Below are 21,348 nucleotides of genomic sequence, written 5' to 3' on the forward strand. Positions count from 1 at the left end.
TCATCTTGTATTCAGTAAAAGAGGAGGAAGACAAGTGTACTGGCTTGGTTAAATTTTTTAAATTTAAAATTAAAGTATATTAAGAAACATCTACTTATAGAAGAGATTTTAACATCTTCAGAAAAGATTTTATATATTTATATATATATATAAATTTCATTTAATATTTTCAACATTTACTGTGTACTAGGCATTATGTTATATTCTTTAAAAAACTAAAATTCCTAATTTATGCTTCCCTGAGAGATAAGTTGATATCATTTTCTTAGACTACCTGTTTTCTAACTTCTGTTTTCACCTCACTGACTTTGGTATATATAAAAGGGTGCTGCACAATTGATTATTAGAGTTGTGCTTATGGGTGCTGATGTATATAGAATTTAGAAATCAAATGTGCTTTCTGATTTCATTGCTTATAATGGCACCAGAAATGCTATTGAGTGGTGGTTTTGCCACTGGGAACCACCCATTTAGCAGTACCTCCCAGTGCCACTAGGGAATAAAGTTGAACCATTTCAGGTAAAATCAGGGTTTGGACACATTTTCTTATCTCAGAGTTGCAGGTGCTCTCTCACATACGGAAGGCCACCCCTTTGTTGATCAGAGAAGCACATTGTTTTTCGCACCAGCTTGTATTCCTGCTCTGACATGAAGCCTTTCTTGATGAGTCTGGTTTATAGTGATCCTCTCCTTTTGTGATTTCCTTTAGCTTCTAACTGTATTTTAAACACATAAACATTCCAGTGTCACTGCGTGTTGTCTTATGTTCTGAACTAGAATGAACTCCTTGAGGCTTATAGGTAGGTGCCCTTCTCTTCTTTGCATTCCTCACAACACCTAGGTTAGTGTTCCTTTTGGAATAATCCTTCAAGAAATACTTCACTGGCTTCTCTGGATGTGAGGCCAGTCTTGATGCCGTACCTACTATGTCCCTCAGTGCCCGGAGTACCTTGATGGTTCAGCGCCCCCATGCTCCATGTGTTTCTGTCCCCCAAACTGCCTGCTCAGTTGAAGAGGAGGCCTCACAGGAGAGGAGGACAGTTTTCCACATCAGTATCAGGAGTGATAAATATGCCTTAGGAAGCCTGTCATGACTTAGGGTTGTGCTGGACTGACAGTCAAGAGACCCGGGTTTAGTCCCAGTTCTGACACGGAGCAGAATTGCAGCCTTCAGCAAATGACTTAACCTGTGTGGACTTTGGCTTTCTAGTGTATAATATGTGGGACTTTGACTAGGGGGTCTCAAAAGTTCCTTCTAGCTCTCAAATTCTGTGATTCTCTGAAAAATGTGGGTTTTTTTTTAGTTTTGTTTTTTATTTTATTTATTAAATTTATTGGGATGACATTGGTCCACATGAACATATAGGTTTGAAAATGTGTTTTTCAAGTTCATTGCAGAAGGTGATGTTTCTAATAATGTTTCCCAGGTGTCTTGCCTGTTGTTGCATAGCTAAAGAAGTTCAAGTGTTTAAATTTAAGCAAAATTTAATGTTCTGGGAGCAGGAATCATAGCAACTGACCTGTGTCTTGCGGCAAATACTGACTTTCAGATTCCCTAGGATATCCACAGGGTAGGGTCATAAGCCTCATTAAAGCTGCTTGTTCACTGTTTGCTAGAGGGAATTCTAACACAATCCATTTATCAATCACAGTTACTTGTAAAATGGAGTGTGAATGTGTTCGTAAGAACTTTGCATGATATGCGTACAAGATGTGTTTGCCATTTAGAGATAACCTTTTCTTTGTTGAACACACATGAAATTTAGTCCTGTAACATGTGTCCGTATTTCATTATCTCCAGAGGAGTGTTATGTGTCTTAGCTTGGTGTGATACCATGCTATTACTAGATGGCACAGCTGGTACTTCTATTAAATTTGTGTGGTATCAGGTGGATAGAGTTATACTCTGGATTATATCACATGGTGGTGTATGTAGTCACTTAGAGCATGCGTGTTATGTTCTTTGTAGTGAGGTTCTGCTGTATATATTTAGTTGAGTAAAGAGACATTGAAATTTGTATGATTTTAGTTACTTGAACTTTAAGCATTTTTTGAGTTTAATATTATTTAAAATATACACTTTTACTGGATTTTTTTGTCTCACTATAATTATTTGTCATATGAATTTGTTGTTTTTGAAATTTAATAACTTGTATATATGTGGTATTCATAGACCAATTCTGTCACTATTTTGGGATTCTTTCAGTATTATGTGTCAAATGAAAATAAAGTCATCCCCAAATTTTATTTCCATCACATATTCTATAATGTGTTAATACTACTATTTTAAACTCTGTTGTCTGATACTTAATAATGTTCCTGTTATCAGAATTTATTCTTAACATGTGTATATTAAGATGCCTCATTTTAAATCAGATTAGATCCATATTTTAAAAATTCTCACATCAAAATACTATGTAAATGACAGCTATATGAATGTGGATTACTAAGTCTTATTGGAGAATGATGACTAGAAAATATTGAAGAAAACAACCTCATAAATATAATTTAAAGCTATGTTCTCCATATTCAGAATTAGTATTATGTGAAGCTTACTTGCCAGGATTGAGACTCTGAGACAGGTGAGAATCTGTTAAGTATATAATTTTGCCTCTCTAAGAGGATACATTTTTTTTCTAATTTTTAAAAAATACTCCCAGTAATAGAGGATTCCATATACCTATACCCATCACTGTGACTTAAAAATTAAGGTTTTGAAATTTTGTTTTATCTGTTTTTTTTGGCTGAAATTTTTAAAATAAATTATAGATATCAAGAAATTTTGCTTCTAAATACTTAAATATTTATTGCATTTCTGAAGAACAAGGACAGTTCATCATATTATAACAATGCCGTTACCACACTTAACAAAATTACATCATTCCTAATCTATAATAACTAAAGCATAATATGCTAATTAGACTGACAGCCGAACGACCATCCTGACGTCCTTCCGGACGACCTTCTGGAAAAAAACAGGGCTAGCAAGGGCAGAGACAAGCCACCATGGCTGCGAGGGACAAGGCAAACCACCGAGGCTGCGAGGGCTGAGCCTCTTGCGTGCATTTTGTGCATCAGGCCTCTAGTTATCAAAGTTTTATTTCTTCCACTTTCTTCTTTACCCTAAAATTCATCAGAAAATGGGAATACAATTTCTATTCTAATTGTACTTAAACTCTCTTTTCCTCTTTTTCAAAAATGTTATATTTTAGTAGACTCCCTGCCACAACTTTCTGTAATTGAATAGCCTATATCATGTGATCTCTTTGGCAACTTTTAGCTTTCATTGCCTCTAACTTCCTGGATAGAACCAGTTGTTGGCCACAAATCTGACTTATGAAACTATTGGTTCAGAACAAGGTGTGATTTTTTTTTTTTTTTTTTTTTTTAGTAAATGTCCATCAAGAGAAGAAGTTTCTAGTCTTGTAAACAGGAAAACGGGTTGTGTTTGATTCACTGATGTGTATCCAGCAGCTGGCACAGAACATGCATGTAATAAGCACTCAATAAATTAGTAATGAGAAACTGAGTAGGTTAATGCATAAATGAATTTACTACTCAGTGTTCAGGAATAACAGGTAAAGCCCAACAGGTACAGCCAAGTTCAGCAAATAAGCCATTTGTAGACTTCTTAAATTCCTATTGGGAGAAATCTACCCAACTTTCCTGCTTAATGTAGCCATTATGAGTGTTTTCTTATAGATAGAGCTCTGTCAGCATATTCACCAAGAGAAACTGAGGCTGGAGACTCCTGTTGGTTGAATTGTGTCCCCTCAAGAGATGCTGAAGTCCCAGCCCCCAGTATCTGTGAATATAAACATACGGAAGGAGGATCTTTGTGAGTTAAGACTAGATGACTAGGGGAAAGTCATCTCATGGTTGCTTTTCTTATAAAAAGGGAGACATCAGAGAGGAAAGACTATGTGAATAGACAGGGAGAATGGCTTCGGCAAGCCGAGGAACTGAGACTGCCAGACGCTTAGGAGAGAGGCATGGGCCGTTTACCCCTCACAGCCAACGGCAGCAGCCAGCCCTCCTACACCCTGATTTTAGCCTTCTAGCCCCCAGAACTAGGATACAATAAATTTGTGTTGTTTAAGTCATCTAGTTTGTGGGACTTTGTTATAGCCGTCCTGCCAAATTAATTCAGGGACTTAGACATAAACCTTTGATTGGGAGTTGAGATCATACATTTTCCAAATAATGTTAATAAAAATCTCAGGATACTGTTCTGTTCCATGTAAGTTGTTGACACCTTAGCATGGATGCCAGTGTATTTTGGCCATGTATGAACTTCAGGCACCAGAATAGGGGAAGGAAAAGGAAAGGGGAAAGGCAGAACAGGGCAGAAAGAAGTATTCTCTTCTATTTTCCCTGGGGCCACTCCAGGCAGGGCCAAATCAGTTCATGTGTTTAATGTGATTTGTTCTTACACATAGGATCTTCAAGCAGTTAGTTCCCTCCCCCATTTGTAAAATTTAAGTCTCTTTTATTTTTTAAAATTTATTGTACCTTTTCCATCACCATTTATCTCCTCCATGCTCTCTTCCACCTCCATCCCCTCCCCCTGCAGTCACCACACTGTTGTCCGTGAGTTCTCTCTCTTTTTTTCTCAATCTCCCCAGCCCCCAACACCCCACCCCCACCCCCACACCACCATCACCAGATCCATATGCCTCAAGCAGTTCTTGAATATGTGTGGTGGGACCTCCACTTTATTAATACTGTCTACTTTTTTATTCTGGAGCTAAATGTTCTTGTTCAAGGAAGGAAGGAATATATAAAAAGAGGGCTATTTACCTACTCTTAATCCCAGGTAAAACATTTGATAGAAGATGATGACTATTTGTATAACTTTCAGTTATGCTGGGGATTCAGTGTAGAATAGTTAAGACCAGAAGCTCTGGAATCAGACCCCCTGGCTTAGAGTTCTGGCTCTGCCTCATTAGCTCTCTGTTCTTAGCCTTATTATTTACCTCTTGGTTCTTCCATGTCCACATCTAAAAATAAGGATAATAGTACATCAAAGAGATATTTTAAAGATCAAATGCTTTAAACATGTGAAATTTTTAGACCAATATCAAGCACATAGTAAACAGTAAGAGATAGAAAATAGTATTTTTTTATAATTGTTATACTTATGACAATAGAATATTTTATTGGGCTCCTCAACAACTATTTGGATTTATGAGGAAAGGCATGATGTTCTGATTAGTTGTTAAGAAAATGGTATTGAATTAGACTTAATAATTGAAGTTCTGTCCAGGAATGAAGTTTGATCATAGACATCCACCAAAGAACTGTTTATGACCAAAATATTAAAGCATCCTGACCCACAAAAGGCTACATATAGGTTATTTTTTTTCCTTTTACCAGTTAGAATGGGAAAATGCATTTCTGAATTCTGAATATACTCATTGAGTTGTATAAAGTGTATGGGTTAAGAGGTACCCCTGTTTAGGGTCTCTGCGTGTAAGAATGGCCTCATTGCTGGCAACCTCAAATACTGTCTTTGAAAACAATAGAGTTGTAGTTAATGTAGAACAGGGAGCTGTTTTGAATGTTGGGTGGCTGTGTTTATGTAGACACAACTTAAATGTGGTGAATGTTTTTATAATATAGCAATAACAGTCAGATTATATCAGCTAACATTTTGTGGTATCTGCTGTTTACAGATGTACCATGCTCTGAGAATGCTTCTGACATGTTGAAGTCTCAAGTTCAGATTTGATTTAGACAAAGAGGAAAACCGTAAATTGGATGCAATTCAGATTAGCCTCTTCCGTTGCCTATTTGTTAAAGGACAGACACAAGTTACATGCTTTGATATCACATTGGAAATTATAAAGAGAGGTTCTTCTGTATAATCCTTGAAAACTTGTGTCAAAAGGAGAAATTGGAAATAGATTATAATTGGAAAGGTTTTCGTTTATAGGTGAAGGCATTTTTAGTAAAGAAGCAATTCTGAGCCTCTGAATTATTGAGGGAGTTCCAACCTAAAGTCATCAAAGTGTATTAAGTCACAGCCTTAGTTGATCAAACAGGCCTCCATATGTTGCTAAAAGAACCAGGTTGGAGTAGAGAAGCAGGCCATGGAATCAAAATGCTAATGTCATTTCAAACAACTGCTAAATATACCTCAGTATGTTATTATGATGCTGAGTGTATGGTACCATTTAGGGATCATATGCTTGGGCCTGATGGAGCAGTCGATGGAGTGTAGAGCTAATGATTTATAAGAGATACAGCTTTTCTGCTGCTGCTTCGTATAACCTCAGGGGCATGTCTTTTACTCTCTCTTCTCTTTCCCCCTCCACCTTCCCCTCTTCCTCCTCCTCCTTTCTCTCTCTCTCTCTCTCTCTCTCTCTCTCTCTGAAAGTAAATATAAAGAAAAAGGATAAAATTCCAAATGTGAAGTCTGAGTAGTTATGAGAACTAGAAGGAAGAAAACCCCAAACATTATGAAGCAGATATTTTAAGTATAGTAAGCACATGTCACATCTATCATTAAGCAGACATTGTAGGGTTTTTACCTCTCACTAAAAGATAAGGTCAGACTATGTTTTTGAAAAATATATCTTCGTGTTTATTCTAATAAACATCATATTTGAAAAGGCAAATTTTAAAAGTTGTATTTTTTGTCTAGGCTGAATAGTGCTAACGCACATATATCATTTGTAGCGTTATTTTACTGGCAGAAACAAGGTAAGGAAGGATGTTGAGTAGAAGAAAGTACTGTATCCTATATAATAAAAGGTTAATATGCAAATTGTCCCCTTGGGAGTTCGACCAGGAGACTGGGAGTTCGATTGCTCACTATGACATGCACTGACCACCAGGGGGTGGCGCGGAACATGGTGGGCGATCAGCCGCGGCGGTGGCGGGGAGCTGAGTGAGTGAGGGAAGGAGGAGGAGGGGAGGCTGGGAACCTGATCACCCCTAATTGCCGGCCAGGCCTAGGGACCCTACCCGTGTACAAATTTTGTGCACTGGGCCTCTAGTAATAAAAATAAGTGGAACCACAGATTTATATCAAAACATAGTAGCATCTACAAGGCTACATGCAGGTTTTGTAACAGATATGCATGATTTTCATGAACATGCTGCTTACTCATTTCATGCTTCTTTCTCCTCCTGGCATATAGTGATTTTCGTTAGTCAGTAAGCATTTAGTTTATTATGAAGATTTTCACATTACAGAATCTTGTTGATAGAATAGGAAAATATTATACCATTTTCAAATAAGAATAATGCTGGCCTTCTTGTATAAGAGCCTTTACAGTTACAGAGTACCTCTATATGTTCTTCTGGAGTTTTTAAAGTGTTTTCTAAATTGCCATTAAAACAATCATGAGTAGTGACTGTCTCCCCAATAGTATAATTTCCATCAGTGTCTGACAATGAGAGCTTAATAGACACATTTCTTGCTACAACAGGTTATGCTAATGAAAAGGATTTACTTATAGTAAATAGTCTAAATTATGATAAGGTATTAGATTGCACACACAAAAAATAAGTCCTTGAAAAGTGAATCACATTTTGGGACTATATATATATTTCTTCTCTAATGTGAATTTGCAAAGTGGAGGTAACATAGTAATGGCATTACTGATGGGCAGTGGCATTTGTTCACGTTAGCGCCTTACTTCTTTCTCCTCCAGTTTCATAATCTTTTGTGCCCTTCTCCAGCTGACATGTTCATGGCCATCGTATCAAATGTTGAGAAATGCTTCCATTTGAGACAGTGTGGCTGCTTGGTGCTTAGCATTCCTGGTCATTTGATTCCTGATGGGAAGGAGTCCTTTACTTTTCCCATCTACAGTGAATCCTCCCATACCTCTTGCCTAGACTATGATTATATTCTCCAAATGCACTCTCTGTTTCCACTGCCTCATTATGCTGCTGCCAGTGCTGATAATACTATTCCTTGCAAAAAACCTTTTGGAACTTCTGTTTGCACACAGCAGTCATACCCTGCTTCTTGGTGGGGTTTCAAAGCTTTCTAGAAACTAATGCTAACCAGATTTTCTCTCTGGTGTTGTGTTCCAGTAAACTCTCCACTCCCAGCACATGCTGACCCATACCCTGGCTTTCCTTCTTGTGTTATTTCTTCTTCCCTGTTTCCATTTGTGGAAATATTAGGTACTAGAGGCCTGGTGCACAAAAATTCGTGCTCTCGGGGGTGGGGGTGGGGGGGTCCCTCAGCCAGGCCTGTGTCCTCTTGCAGTCTGGGAGCCCTTGGAGGATGTCTGACTGTTGGCTTAGGCCCACTCCCCACAGACATCCTTAGCGCTGCCGTGGACGTGGAAGAGGCTCCTGCCACCGCCGCTGTGCTTGCCAGCCATGAGCCCAGCTTGTGGCTGAGCAGCGCTCCCCCTGTGGGAGTGCACTGACCATCAGGGGGCAGTTCCAGCCCCACCCGCCCATCACCCTGCCACCACCACTGCCAGTCACTGCTGCCCCTGATTGCCATTCCCTCCCTCTGCCAATTGGCACCCACCTTGGCTGGCCTGGCACCACACGCTCACTGGCCCCGCCCCCTGCCAACGGGTCATTCTGCCGTTCGGTTGATTTGCATATTAGGCTTTTATTATATAGGATTTTTCAAGGCTCAACTTTTTTTTCTCTGAGTTCCCCAATTCAAAATACCCTCTCCTTGCTCTAAAATACTATTAAATGTAAATCTAATATACTTTTTGTCAGAGTACATGTTACCTTTAGACTTGCAGATGCCATCTCCCTTCCTATATGTGTGAAGATGCTTAGCCTTCTGGTCAGACTGATTGAGGTTCAAATCTCAACTTTGGCATTTATTATAAGTTTGTTTTATTCAGCGCACTTAACCTACTCATCCTATTTTTTCATCCTCAAGGTATCTTAAAATAGTTTTGTTGTAGGGTCATGAGGGTTAAACAATTACACTTCAGTAAAGCACTTAATGCTTTCACATAGCAAGTACAGTTGACTCTTGAACAATGTGGGGGCACAGACAGCCCTGCACCCGCTTCTGCACAGCTGAAAAGCTACATATGACTTGACTTCTTCAAAACAATAGCCCACTGTTGACTGGAAGCCTTACTGATAGCATTGAATAGTTGATTAACATGTGTTTTGTATGTTATGTGTATTATGCACTGTACTCTTACAATAAACTAAGCCAGAGAAAGGAAAATGTGAAAAGAAAATCACGTTTTCACATTAAGAGAAAATACATTTATGGTATTTATTGAAAAAAAAATCTGTATATAAGTGGACCTATGCAGTTCAAGCCTGTGTTGTTCAAGGATCAACTATATTCAAAATAATATGCATTCATTTTTCTTTGTGTGGTTTGTTTTTTTTTAAATTACAGTTGTCAATAGTTTATCATGCTTGGCACTCAGCTGTCTATTGAAAAGAATTTATATCAATTTGTCCAATTATTACCATCAAGTCTAATCAATGGAAATTTATTTAAGCTTGCTATGCACAAGACCTTAGAGTGGGTGCTGTTGTGGATACAAGTTATACAACATTATCCTGCCTCTTGTTCACTAGGAGCTTACCGCTTGTAAATGTGGGGCCAAGACATAAATAAAAGTAAAATAACTTTGTGAATTTTAAAATAGTAAATTTGTGTGGACACAAATGAAAACCCAGTCAGCTGCCCTTTGGTTAAAGGGATATATTCCCTAGGATTCATCAGTGGTGAATCCAGGGAGTAAACTGTTAATCCAGAAGGTGGGGTAGGAAGTAGAGGAGAGTACCTGGGGGGCCAAATTGAAGACAGCGGCCCTTCCCATGCGGTTCCCTTCAAAGAAGAGTCATCATGGTGTTCTTTCATTGCTAGTTTCACCCATCCATTTGGAAAGTTAAAGCAATGTAAGAGCCTACAACATTAAGAAGCAAAGGAGATGGGAAGTAAAGGTTAAAGTGCAGAACATTAAGATGAGGCATACATGGGTGCACATGTAGATAAACAGGATGTTGTATTTGAGACAGGCTTGTTTATTATAGGGAAGTTGTATTTTTCATGGTCATCAAAAGCAACTTTGTTTTCATCTTTTTGTTTGTGTAGCGCTTTTAATCAAGGCTGTGATTTACAGACCATCTGTGTCAAGTCCAGTTCTCAGAGGAACAGATGCTGGGACAGAATTAGGAGTGTAATGGCTTTATTGGGGAAGGAAGTATATCACCTGTGAGAGCAAAAGGACAAGAAGCAGGATTGGACAAGTGGGGTGTTGATATGACACCCAGGAAAGGAAAGGGGAAGAGGAGGATTGAGCAGGGAGAGCTCAGACTATGATGCAGTTCTGACAAAGCTCAGCTAACCCTTAGGGAGCAGCAAAACAATCAATGCCCACAAGAAGAATCTCTGATTAGGTAGAATAGGCCACACAGCATCCCCTCCCCCAACCCCCCATGATCATTGTGTGGCAGGAGCTGCCCAGGAAGAGTGTAGCCTTGGCTCACATGCTCTGGCGGTTCCTAATGATCCCACCTCCAGAGGTTTTCAGCTTATTGTGCTCCTCACAGGTGATAGGCCAGTTCTTTCTTGATGGGATTACACCTCAGTGGCTACCACACTACCTTAGGTAATAAGATAATTAAATCAAAAGTCCATGAAAGCATTAGCTCAGATTAGGTGGGTTTTTTTTTTTGGTGGGGGCGGGGGGGTGTGCTAAGAAATTCATTAAAACAAAACCACTTGTAGAAGCAGGACTTGGTGAGTGTTGGTAACTTGCATTATTTGGGTATATCACATTGTTTTTCACCTGTTAAATGTGGAAAATGACACACAACAGCTCTACCTACCTTACAAAGTTATCATAATAATAAAAGGCTAATATGCAAATGGTCATGCCATGACGCGTAATGGCCAATCAGCAGGGACCTGAGGCTACGTGGCATCTAGCCAGGGCGGGGGACCTCAGGCCACGCCCCCCATCCAGCAGGGCTTGATGAGACCTCAGGCTGCGCCCCCCTGCACCGGGGCCAGGGGACCTCCGGCCATGCCCTCTGCCCTGGCACAGGGCCTGGGGTCCTCAGGCCACTCCCGCTGCCTGGCGGGGCTTGATGGGGGTGGGACCAGCTGGGTCTGGGTCTCGCCCAATGGGATGGGGCTGGCTGGGTCTGAGTCTCGTGCGATTTCAAAGCACGCACGGGTGGGCGGGGACATGACTCTGAGTCCTGTGGCACGCCCCAGACTCTGACAGGAGGGAGATTTTCATATACATTTTACTAATTTTCTTTCATCTCTGACACTTCTATTATAGAGAAAGGGGAATTAGCAATTTAAAAATATTTCCTCTAATTAATTCCCTTTTAATGCGCACAGATTTTGTGCACCAGGCCACTAGTTTAAAAAAAAAAAAGCATATCTAAGAAAGGTGAGAAAAAAATGAGTACCATGTAGAAATGTGAGGGGCAGTACAATGTAATGAAAAGGGAAGCAGGAAGGGCTGTCCTTTTACTCATAGAGAAAGGAAACCGTTACTAAATTCAGAAAAGTTGCATAGGAAGAAAATCATTTAAAATGCATTAGGGAGCTAGATTTTAAATTTTCTTGTGCCTAGTCTTATTATAATGCAAATAATCTTCTACCTCATAGGTGATCTTGAGTTTCCTACTACTAGCTTCTAAGACTTAAAGCACATTATATGTGTTTATATTTAAAGTAAAAAATATGAACTAGTTATTTTTTATTTCACGGAAAATAAAAAGGATAATATTAAAAAAAAGTTAACTGAAACCAAGTTTTTCTTTAGATTAAAGGTTGGCAAACTTTCTCTGTAAAGAGCCAGATAGTAAATATTTTAGTTGCATCATCTTTTTCTTTCTTTCCTTTTTTTTACAATACTATAAAGATGCAAAAATCATTCATAGCTCGAGGGCATATAAAAACAGGGCCTACACTGCAAACTCTACTGTAGATTAAGTTCTACTTAAACTTAGATTTTATTTCAACAAAATTTTAACAATGGGCAGAAACCCAAATTGTATGTTGTATTAAAAAAAAGAAATTGGACTTTCAAGACATATTGGTATGGATTTGAATCCTGCTTCTATTCTTTACTGGCTCAGAAACTGGGGTAAGTTAACTACTCAGATGTTCAGCTTTCTCATATGTAGAATGAGACCAATGCTACCTGGCTGGGTGATTGATTGGGTTTAATGAAATGATTTTTGAAAGGTATTTTGCTCAGTGATTATCACATAATTAGAACCTCAACAAATGTTAGTTCCTTTCTTTCCTCCCTTATCTTGTTTGACATGTCCCAGCCTTTTTTTCTTTCTTATTTTGAATAGTTCTAACACAATTCTATACTGTGTATTTCCATTAAGTTATCTTTGTAGAAACTCTCACTTTGACCTAATTTGAGACAAAATAATTTGTCAACACTTCGTACAGGCTATTGGCTTCTTCTACATCAAATCTCTACTCAACAAATGCAATCATCCTAAATTTCTTTATTAATGCTTTACAACCTATAATTTTAAAATATTGATAGATTCTAGTAGTAAAACTTTCATGAGAAATTTAGAGAATTTAAATCTCACTGAACCTACAAAAATATAAATATTTATAATCATAGGCTATACTTGTAGGTAAAAATACAAACTAAAAAAAATAGATATATATGTAGTGGGGTGAAGATAGATAGTTGTTTGTTTTGTTATTTTGTTCAGTAGCTTTCTGTGATTGTTTGACTTCAACCTACAGCTCTATTAAGACCACCAATTATGCACCCAATATTGGAGCACCTAATATATAAAGCATATATAAACAGATCTGAAGGGGAAAATAGACAGGAATACATTAACGATCAGGGGCTTCAATACCCCACTTATGACAATGGATAGATTATTCAGACAGAAAATAAGTGGGAAAACATTGGACTTAAACTGCATGTTAAATCTGATGGACCTGATAGACATACAATACATTCCATCTAACAACAGAATGCACATTCTTCTCAAGTGCACATGGAGCAATCTTTAGAATAGATCTTGTTAGGGCACAAGTCTTGGTAAATAAATTTAAGAGGATTGACATCGTATCAAGCATCTTTTCTAACCACAGTGATATGAAACTTGAAATCAGTTACAAGATGAAAACTGTAATATTCACAAATATGTAGAGCTTAAACAACATGCTCCTGAACAACCAGTATGCCAAAGAAGAAATCAAAAGGGAAATAAAAGAAATATCCTCAGACAAATGGAAACACAGTGTTCCACAATTTATGGGATGCAGCCAAAGCAGTTCTAAGAGGGAGGTTTATAGCAATAAACTCCTACATTAAAAAAAAGAAATATCTCAAATAAAACAATCTAACTTTACACATAAAGGACATAGGGAAAGGACAAATCAAGCACAATGCTATTAAAGGGAAGAAAATAATTTCAGAGTGAAAGTAAGTGAAATGGAGACTAATAAGATAATAGAAAATATCAATGAAACTGAACTGTTTTAGTGAAAAAACACACACACACAAAAAAAAAATCCAAAAAACAAAATAGACAAACCTTTAACTAAACTAAGAAAAAAAGAAGACCCAAATAAATGAAGTCAGGAATGAGAGAAGAGACATTACAACTGATAACACAGATAAGAACCATAAGAAACTACTATGAACAATTATATATCAACAAATTAGATAACCTAGAAGAAATTCCTAGAAATATACAACCTACCAAGATTGAATCATGAAGAAAGAAAAAAATCTGAACAGAACGACTAGTTAGGAGATTTAACCAGTAATAAAACACACACACACACACACCACCCCCCACAAACACCCTCCCCCAACCTCCCAGCAAGGAAAAGTCCTGTCTCAAGGACCTTGGAGTCATTCCCTTAAAATGCAATCTTTAAGAAACATTGTGCTGCTATCCCTTCAATCTCTGAAGGAGGGAAGGGCCTAAGCACAAATTAACAAACATAGGTAACCTAGCTACTTTGACCGACCTCCCCTAATATCCTCCAGAACTTTTCACTAGCCTGCCCCAGCGCTTAAAAACTTTCCCACCTTTGTTTCAGTAGGGTTGAGTTTAATCTATCTCCCCTATTGCAATGGCCTTGAATAAGGTCTGTGTTGTCTTTTTAGCATGTGCAGTGCAGTGCAATTTCCCTCCAACAGTGACCGAGAGTGAAAACTCTGGAGTCAGACTCTGGCTCCATTTTACTGCACAAGCCACATAATCTCACTAAGCGTCCGTTGGCATGAGTGAGCTGGAGAGGATGCCACCTACATGCAGGATTTCTGTGGAGGATGGCATGGACCAATGAATGCAAAGCTCTTAGCATGCGCTGATGTAAATTAAGTCCTCCATGAAGTTTAATGTAGGTCTTATTGTTTTGGCTAATGACTACATGGAAAGCTTCTTGATGCTCTTTTTTACTTTTAAGAAAACTACTCTAGTGTAATATATATTTCTGTTTTGCTAAATTATCAATATGTACATTTCTGGGATATCTACTTTGTAAAGTGAAGTCTTATCAATTTAGTTCTTGAAATAAATAAAGATAAAAATGCATCATAAATAGTGAAAGCAAGCAGCCAGTTGCACATCTGATCCTGAAGTCTAGTTACATAGAGCAGAGGGATCAGTTACTTCTGAGACCATGTAGAGAAACAGCATCTGTGGGCGAGAGACAAAACTGAAATACCATGTTTTCAGATACTAGCAAGCTATGTTCTCCAACAAATGAAGAAAACTCTGTGCTGTTTATATTTTGAAGTTCAAAATACCTCCTACTTAAGCTATCCTAAAACCAAGACCTTACAGAAACTAAAAGATAAATACTTTTAATAGATATATTTTAAAATGCAAGTTTTATTTATTTTTATTCTTTTAGATCTATTTTTATTGATTTCAGAGAGGAAGGGAGAGGGAGAGAAACATCAATGATGAGAGAGAATCATTGATCAGCTGCCTCCTGCCCACCCCACACTGGGGATAGAGCCTACAACCCAGGCATGTGCCCTGACTGGGAATCGAAACTATGACCCCCTGGTTCATGGGTTGACGCTCAACCACTGAGTCACGCAGGGTGGGCAAAAGTACTGGTTTTATAATACTCTATTGTCTTATAGCTACATCATGAAATGTTGCCTCAATCCATAAATTTTAAAGAAATATGTGAAACAATACAATTTAAAAGTTGAAACTGCTTTCTTTGGGTGGAGGGGGAGCATGGTAACAGATAGTTGGGAACGACTATATTTTGACTTCATGTCAGAATAAATATCTAGTCGTAACAGTTTCTGTTCATACAGTTTCTGCTGTATCTGTAAAACTATGTCTCCTATCTCTTTCTCACTCCAAAGTAATCTGAGAAAAATTCACTTGAATTGACTTCTGACATTTATCAATTTATATTCTGTTTGGGAACCCTACTTGCAATTCTGACTGACTTACAAATTCTGACTGACATGCAAAGATTACTGTGATGCTATGGGTCGGACTGAATGGCAGAATACTGCATTGACGTTCCATTCTTAAATCCAACATGCTGGTGTGTTTTTGAGTCATTACCTCTTACGATCTATCCACTATTTGTATACTTCCTGTTCATGGAAACTCCTCTAGCATTAAGTTTGTACATTTAGATTGTTTGCCCTGATCTCCCCCTCCCTGCTTGAAACAGTTTTATGTTAGAGAGAAGGGGTTACAAGAAAAGGCCGAGCCCCATAAGCTGCATGAATACAGATAAAAAGGTAGGTTATGGTCTATGATGTCTAGATGCCCACCTGGAGGGGAGGGAATTTGGGAGCAAAATAAAAAGACTAAAAACTCTAAGTCAACTCAGAAACAAGATATGCCTATGATGAAGTAAGGTTTGAAACTGGAAAGTTAGTTGTTATGGTCCTCAGTTGTATCTGTTTTATCCTAAGGCACCATTTGGTTTAATACAAATGTAGGTATAAGACTTCTTAACCTAACAGTTTCTTAAGACTTAATGATAAAGGTTACATTTCAGAGGCTGAAAGCATGGTTCATTTGTCTTCCAGGTTTATCTTGCAGATTACGGACTTGCCTACAGATATTGTCCCAACGGGAACCACAAACAGTATCAGGAAAATCCTAGAAAAGGCCATAATGGGACAATGGAGTTTACCAGCTTGGATGCCCACAAGGGAGTGGGTAAGTTTCTTTTTCTTATTTTTATTTCACAAGAATAATTACAGAGTAATAAGACTCTATGAAATGACCTTTGCATAGTCACTTCGAGGACTGAGAGTGCTGGTGAGATTTTGTCTGCCAGTGACTATTTGTCTTATGGGGGTGGGGGGGAGGAGATACAGACTATGACAAGTGAGAAAAAAGCACAAGGGTGTCAAGGAAGCAAAGCTTGATGCTTATTTTAGGCAGGAAATGACTAGTTTGTGTAGATTAAACTTGGAGGTCAGCACTGAACTTTCATGCTGTAGTGAAGAATACAGATTTGGTAAAGAATTTGGTGAAGAATTGTTCCTGTTTTTCATTGTGCTCTTATCAGAGCTTTGGAAGATACCATCTCTCAACAACAAGAAAATCTCTTCTGAAACTATAAAGTGTTAATTTGTGGAAATCTCTCCTAGTCGCCTTTCATATATCTTACTTATTTAAACTCACTTTGATGGTATTGGAAACACATTTGCAGGTAAATTACATACATAGTCCTTTTATTGGATATTGATTGTACTGCCTTGCATTCCAGGGCAGACTTAATTCAACAATTCCCTAATTAGTTAAAGTCATAACCTATGTCTTGTATTCATTTACCATTAATTAAACCTTAGCTGTTTATTACACTGCAGTCCAAATCCAATAGCCGACCCAGAAAGCCATGGAAAAGGAAGTAGGAGGTCAATATTGAAAATATATGGTGCGGAGTCCCACTGATGGTTGCTTTGTTCACAATCAATATGGTCAATGCAACTGTACTTTCTTAGTTGCTCTGTCAGCAAGACAAAAAGTCAATTCTAATGTTATGCTAGTAAAAAAAGGGGTGATTATTGAAAAACTTTGGCTTTCAAAATTATATTCCTTAAACTTTGTTTATAAAAGTATTTTCAAGTTTGCTAAGCCATACAAATAATTATAAACAGCTTGGAAAGATCCACATTTTCACTAAAAGGCAATTAGACATTTGCACTTGTTAATGACTGGTGAACTGTTACCCTAAACTGAGACTTTCTAACGAGTTTTAGTTGGTGCAAACAACTGTATATTATTGCCTTTCTATTAAAAGGACCATTGACCATGTAATGTAGAGGGGTCTTGATCATTTTCCAAAGCAATTAAAACCCACCCCAGTTTAAGGTACGCCAGTGCAAAAGTGAGACAAGTGTGTTGGATGGATACTGTCTTTCTTTCAGGAAGAATCATAGGTTAAATTTCTGAAATGGAAATTAGCTTTTATACTTTGGATTAGAGTAAAATAAATCACTACATTACTTTTCAAGGGTAGTTTGGTTAGAAAAGTAATGATCACTCAGAAATGAAGAAATCTGTATTTTTTCACCATTTACATTGTGAATGAATCAGTGAACATTCAAAAATATAAATGGGGCATGGTTTTAATTAAATTAAGAAATATAAGAATCAAATGCTCATTGATAGTGGGTTCTTGTTCAATTTAAAGTTCTTTACTCTCAGTGAATTTTCTTCTTCACTTTTGCCAGATTCATTATTGTGAAAGAATTTACAGGAATCTGGGAGGAGTACTTTTTTGATAGTGGTATAACTGGAAATTCATCATACAGATTCTTAAGCATTGCTCTGATTATGTTAATGACTAGAGGTCTAGTGCACAACATTCGTGCACTGGGGGTGGTGGAGGGGGAGGTACCTTAGCCCAGCCTGCACCCTCTTGCAGTCCAGGAGCCCTCAGGGGGCCTTAGCCCTCAGTGGGACATCTTTAGCGCTGCTGTGGAGATGGGAGAGGCTCCTACCACTGCCGCTGGCTTTTGGCTGAGCGGAGCTCCCCATGTGGGAGCACACCGACCACCAGGGGGCAGCTCCTGTATTGAGCGTCTGCCCCCTGGTGGTCAGTGTGTGTCATAGTGACCAGTCATTCCCAGTCTTTCTGCTGTTAGGGTCAGTTTGCATATTACCCTTTTATTATATAGGATAGAGGCCTGCTGCATGGGTGGGGGCTGGCTGGTTTGCCCTGAAGGGTGTCCCGAATCAGGGCGGGGGTCCCGCTGGGGTGCCTGGCCAGCTTGCGAGAGGGGCTGAGGGCCGTTTTCAGACTGGCCACACCCCCTTCAGGGTGGGGGCCACCACTGGGGTGCCTGGCCAGCCTGGGTGAGGGGCTGAGGGCTGTTTTCAGGCTGGCCAAACCTCCCTCAGGGAGGGGGGTCCTGCTGGGGTGCCTGGCCAGCCTGGGTGAGGGGCTGATGGCTGTTTTCAGGCTGGCCACACCCCCTTTAGGGTGGGGGGGGGGGTCCCCACTGGGGTGCCTGGCCAGTCTGGGTGAGGGGCTGAGGGCCGTTTTCAGGCTGGCCAAGCCCCCCGGCGACGGAAGCTCCCAGCCTCTCCTTTTTTTCTTTTTTTTCTTTTTAATTCTGGGATTTATTTACCTTCTATAATTGAAACTTTGTTGCCTTCAGTGGAGCTCAGAGCCGGCTCCTGCTCGCTCCAGCTTCGTGGCCATGGCTGGCTGGAAGCAGGTATCTGGGGTTTATTTATCTCATATAATTGAAACTTTGTTGCCTTCAGTGGAGCTCAGAGCCGGCCGGGGAGCTTGGCTTCCTCCATCGCCGGAGCAACCAAGCCTCCTGCTCTCTTCAGCTCCGTGGCTGCCGGCTGCCATCTTGGTTGGGTTAATTTGCATATAGTTGCTCTGATTGACTGGTGGGCATGGCTTAAGGCGTAGCGGTGGTATGGTCAATTTGCATGTTTGTCTTTTAGATTAGATGTATATATCTAATATAGATTAGATGTATATATTAGATGGAATGTAGATTAGATGTATATATCTAATAAAAGAGAAACATGCAAATTGACCATACCTCCGCTATGCCCCAAGCCATGCCCACCACCCAATCAGAGCGACTATATGCAAATTAACCAACCAAGATGGCGGCCGTCAGCCACGGAGCTGGAGTGAGCAGGAGGCTTGGTTGCCCCGGCGATGGAGGAAGCCAAGCTTCCCACCTGCTGTGGCCGGCTGTGGCCTCCGCTCAAGGCAACAAAGTTTCAATTATAAAAGATAAATAAATCCCAGACACCTGCTTCCAGCCAGCCTCCAATTGGAGCTTGGGTTGCTGGGGGCCATGGCCAGCCTGCAAACAGTCATTAGCCCCTCACCCAGGATGGCCATACCCTCATGGGGTGAGGGTCCCTGCTGGGGGGCTTGGCCAGCCTGCAAACAGCCATTAGCCCCTCACCCAGACTGGCCAGGCACCCCAGCAGGAACCCCCCACCATGAAGAGGGTGTGGCCAGCCTGAAAACGGCCCTCAGCCCCTCACCCAGGCTGGCCAGGCATCCCAGTAGGGACCCCCCACCCTGAAGGGGCTGTGGCCAGCCTGCAAACAGCCCTTAGCCCCTCACCCAGGCTGGCCAGACACCCCAGCAGGACCCCCTCCCTGATCCGGGACACCCTTCAGGGCAAACCAGCCGGCTTCCACCCATGCACCAGGCCTCTATCCTATATAATAAAAGGGTAATATGCAAATTGACCCTAACAGCAGAACGACTGAGAATGACTGGTCACTATGACACACACTGACCACCAGGGAGAAGACGCTCAATGCAGGAGCTGCCCCCTGGTGGTCAGTGCGCTCCCACAGGGGGAGCTCTGCTCAGCCACAAGCCATGCTGACGGCTGCCAGTACAGCGGTGGTGGTGGGAGCCTCTCCTGCCTCCTCAGCAGCGCTAAGGATGTCGGACTGCAGCTTAGGCCTGCTCCCCGCTGGCAAGTGGACATCCCCCAAGGGCTCCTGGGCTGCCAGAGGGATGTCTGACTGCCAGCTTAGGCCCAATCCCCCTGGGAGCGGGCCTAAGCCATCAGGTGGACATTCCCCGAGGGGTCCTAGACTGCTAGAGGGCACAGGCTGGGCTGAGGGACCCCCCCGAGTGCACAAATTTTTTGCACCGGGCCTCTAGTGTGTGTGTGTGTGTGTGTGTGTGTGTGTGTGTGTGTGTATACACATACACACACACACACTCACACTAGAAGCCCCGTGCATGAAATTTGTGCATGGCGGGGGGTCCCCTCAGTCTAGCCTGCACCCTCGTCAATCTGGGACCCCTCAGATTGGGCCTAAACCGGCAGTTGGACATCCCCCTCACAATCCTGGACCGCTGGCTCCTAATCGCTCACCTGCCTGCCAGCCTTGTTGCCCCTAACTGCCCCCCCTGCTGGCCTGGTTACCCCCAACTACCCCCCTCTGCTGGCCTTGTCGCCCCTAACTGTCTCCCCTTCCGGCCTGGTCGTCCCCAACTGCCCCCTCTGCTGGCCTGGTCGCCCCTCATGGCACCACCGCCAGCCTGGTTGCCCCACCCAGCCTGCTGTTCAGTCATTTGGTCGTCCCTCACTAACCCCCGTGCTGCCTGGTCGCCCCACGCAGCCTGCTTGTTCAATTCTTTGGTCGTCCTTCACTAACCCCCCTGCAGGTCTGGTCGTAGGCAGACATCTTGTGAGGGCATGAGGGTTAATTTGTATATTACCTTTTTATTATATAGGATATTTGCTCAAGTTTTAATATGCAGTTTTAGTCTGCTATACAAAGTAAAGGGTTTTATATCCTCAATGTTTTAATTCATTTCTAATTATTTTGCATTTAGTTTTCCAAAATAAATCATTTCACTTTAGGATTTTATTAGAAATGAAATAATCATTTAGTTATATCTAGGAACCAGAATAAACATAGCCATAAATGCAGAAGGTCAAATTCATAAATATGTATGTGTTTACTTTTGATACAGCCACTGTGTAGTTTAATCTCAGAAAAATCTCTTCTATAACAGTCCAACTATGAGATCAATTAAATACTTAGATAATGCAAAGGAAAACGTAAAGAACAAAACAAGCTGTCACTGGGAAATGGAACCTCTAGGTGTCAAAGCATTTGTCATGTGTCGGGTATCTGTGTCTGGTCAGGCCCAGGGAATATTCCGGCTTCATGGTGAAACTAATTTGTGAATTAGCCATTTAACAGAGACTGTTAACCTGATCAGACTCGCTGGTCTCTGTACTTTTTGTAGTGGTTATTCATAAACCACAGATAACTCATTTTTCTGTGGATTAATTGGGTTTTTATAGTTAAGAAGTTTGTATAAGGTACCGATCAGCAGTTTGACCTAAGCTTTCTAGTTCAAATTTATTTAAAAGCAGGGTAGCTTGTATTATTACAAACCAAAGAGATATA

At 40.5% G+C, this 21,348-nt stretch overlaps 1 protein-coding gene across 6 annotated transcripts in view; it reads left to right on the forward strand.

Annotated features, from left to right (window-relative positions):
- Nucleotides 1-21,348, forward strand: part of VRK2 (VRK serine/threonine kinase 2) — a 108,799-nt gene that overhangs the window by 29,665 nt on the left and 57,786 nt on the right. For all 6 annotated transcript variants that reach the window (XM_070429256.1, XM_070429255.1, XM_070429254.1 and 3 more), the window contains exon 8: nucleotides 15,999-16,131. In XM_070429256.1, the coding sequence (XP_070285357.1) occupies nucleotides 15,999-16,131 (133 nt within the window). The remainder of the gene's footprint in view (nucleotides 1-15,998; nucleotides 16,132-21,348) is intronic.

The sequence above is a fragment of the Myotis yumanensis genome, unplaced genomic scaffold, assembly GCF_028538775.1.
Source record: "Myotis yumanensis isolate MYYU_CA2020_CCGP unplaced genomic scaffold, mMyoYum1.0.hap1 SCAF_11, whole genome shotgun sequence".
In the NCBI taxonomy this organism is placed as follows: domain Eukaryota; kingdom Metazoa; phylum Chordata; class Mammalia; order Chiroptera; family Vespertilionidae; genus Myotis; species Myotis yumanensis.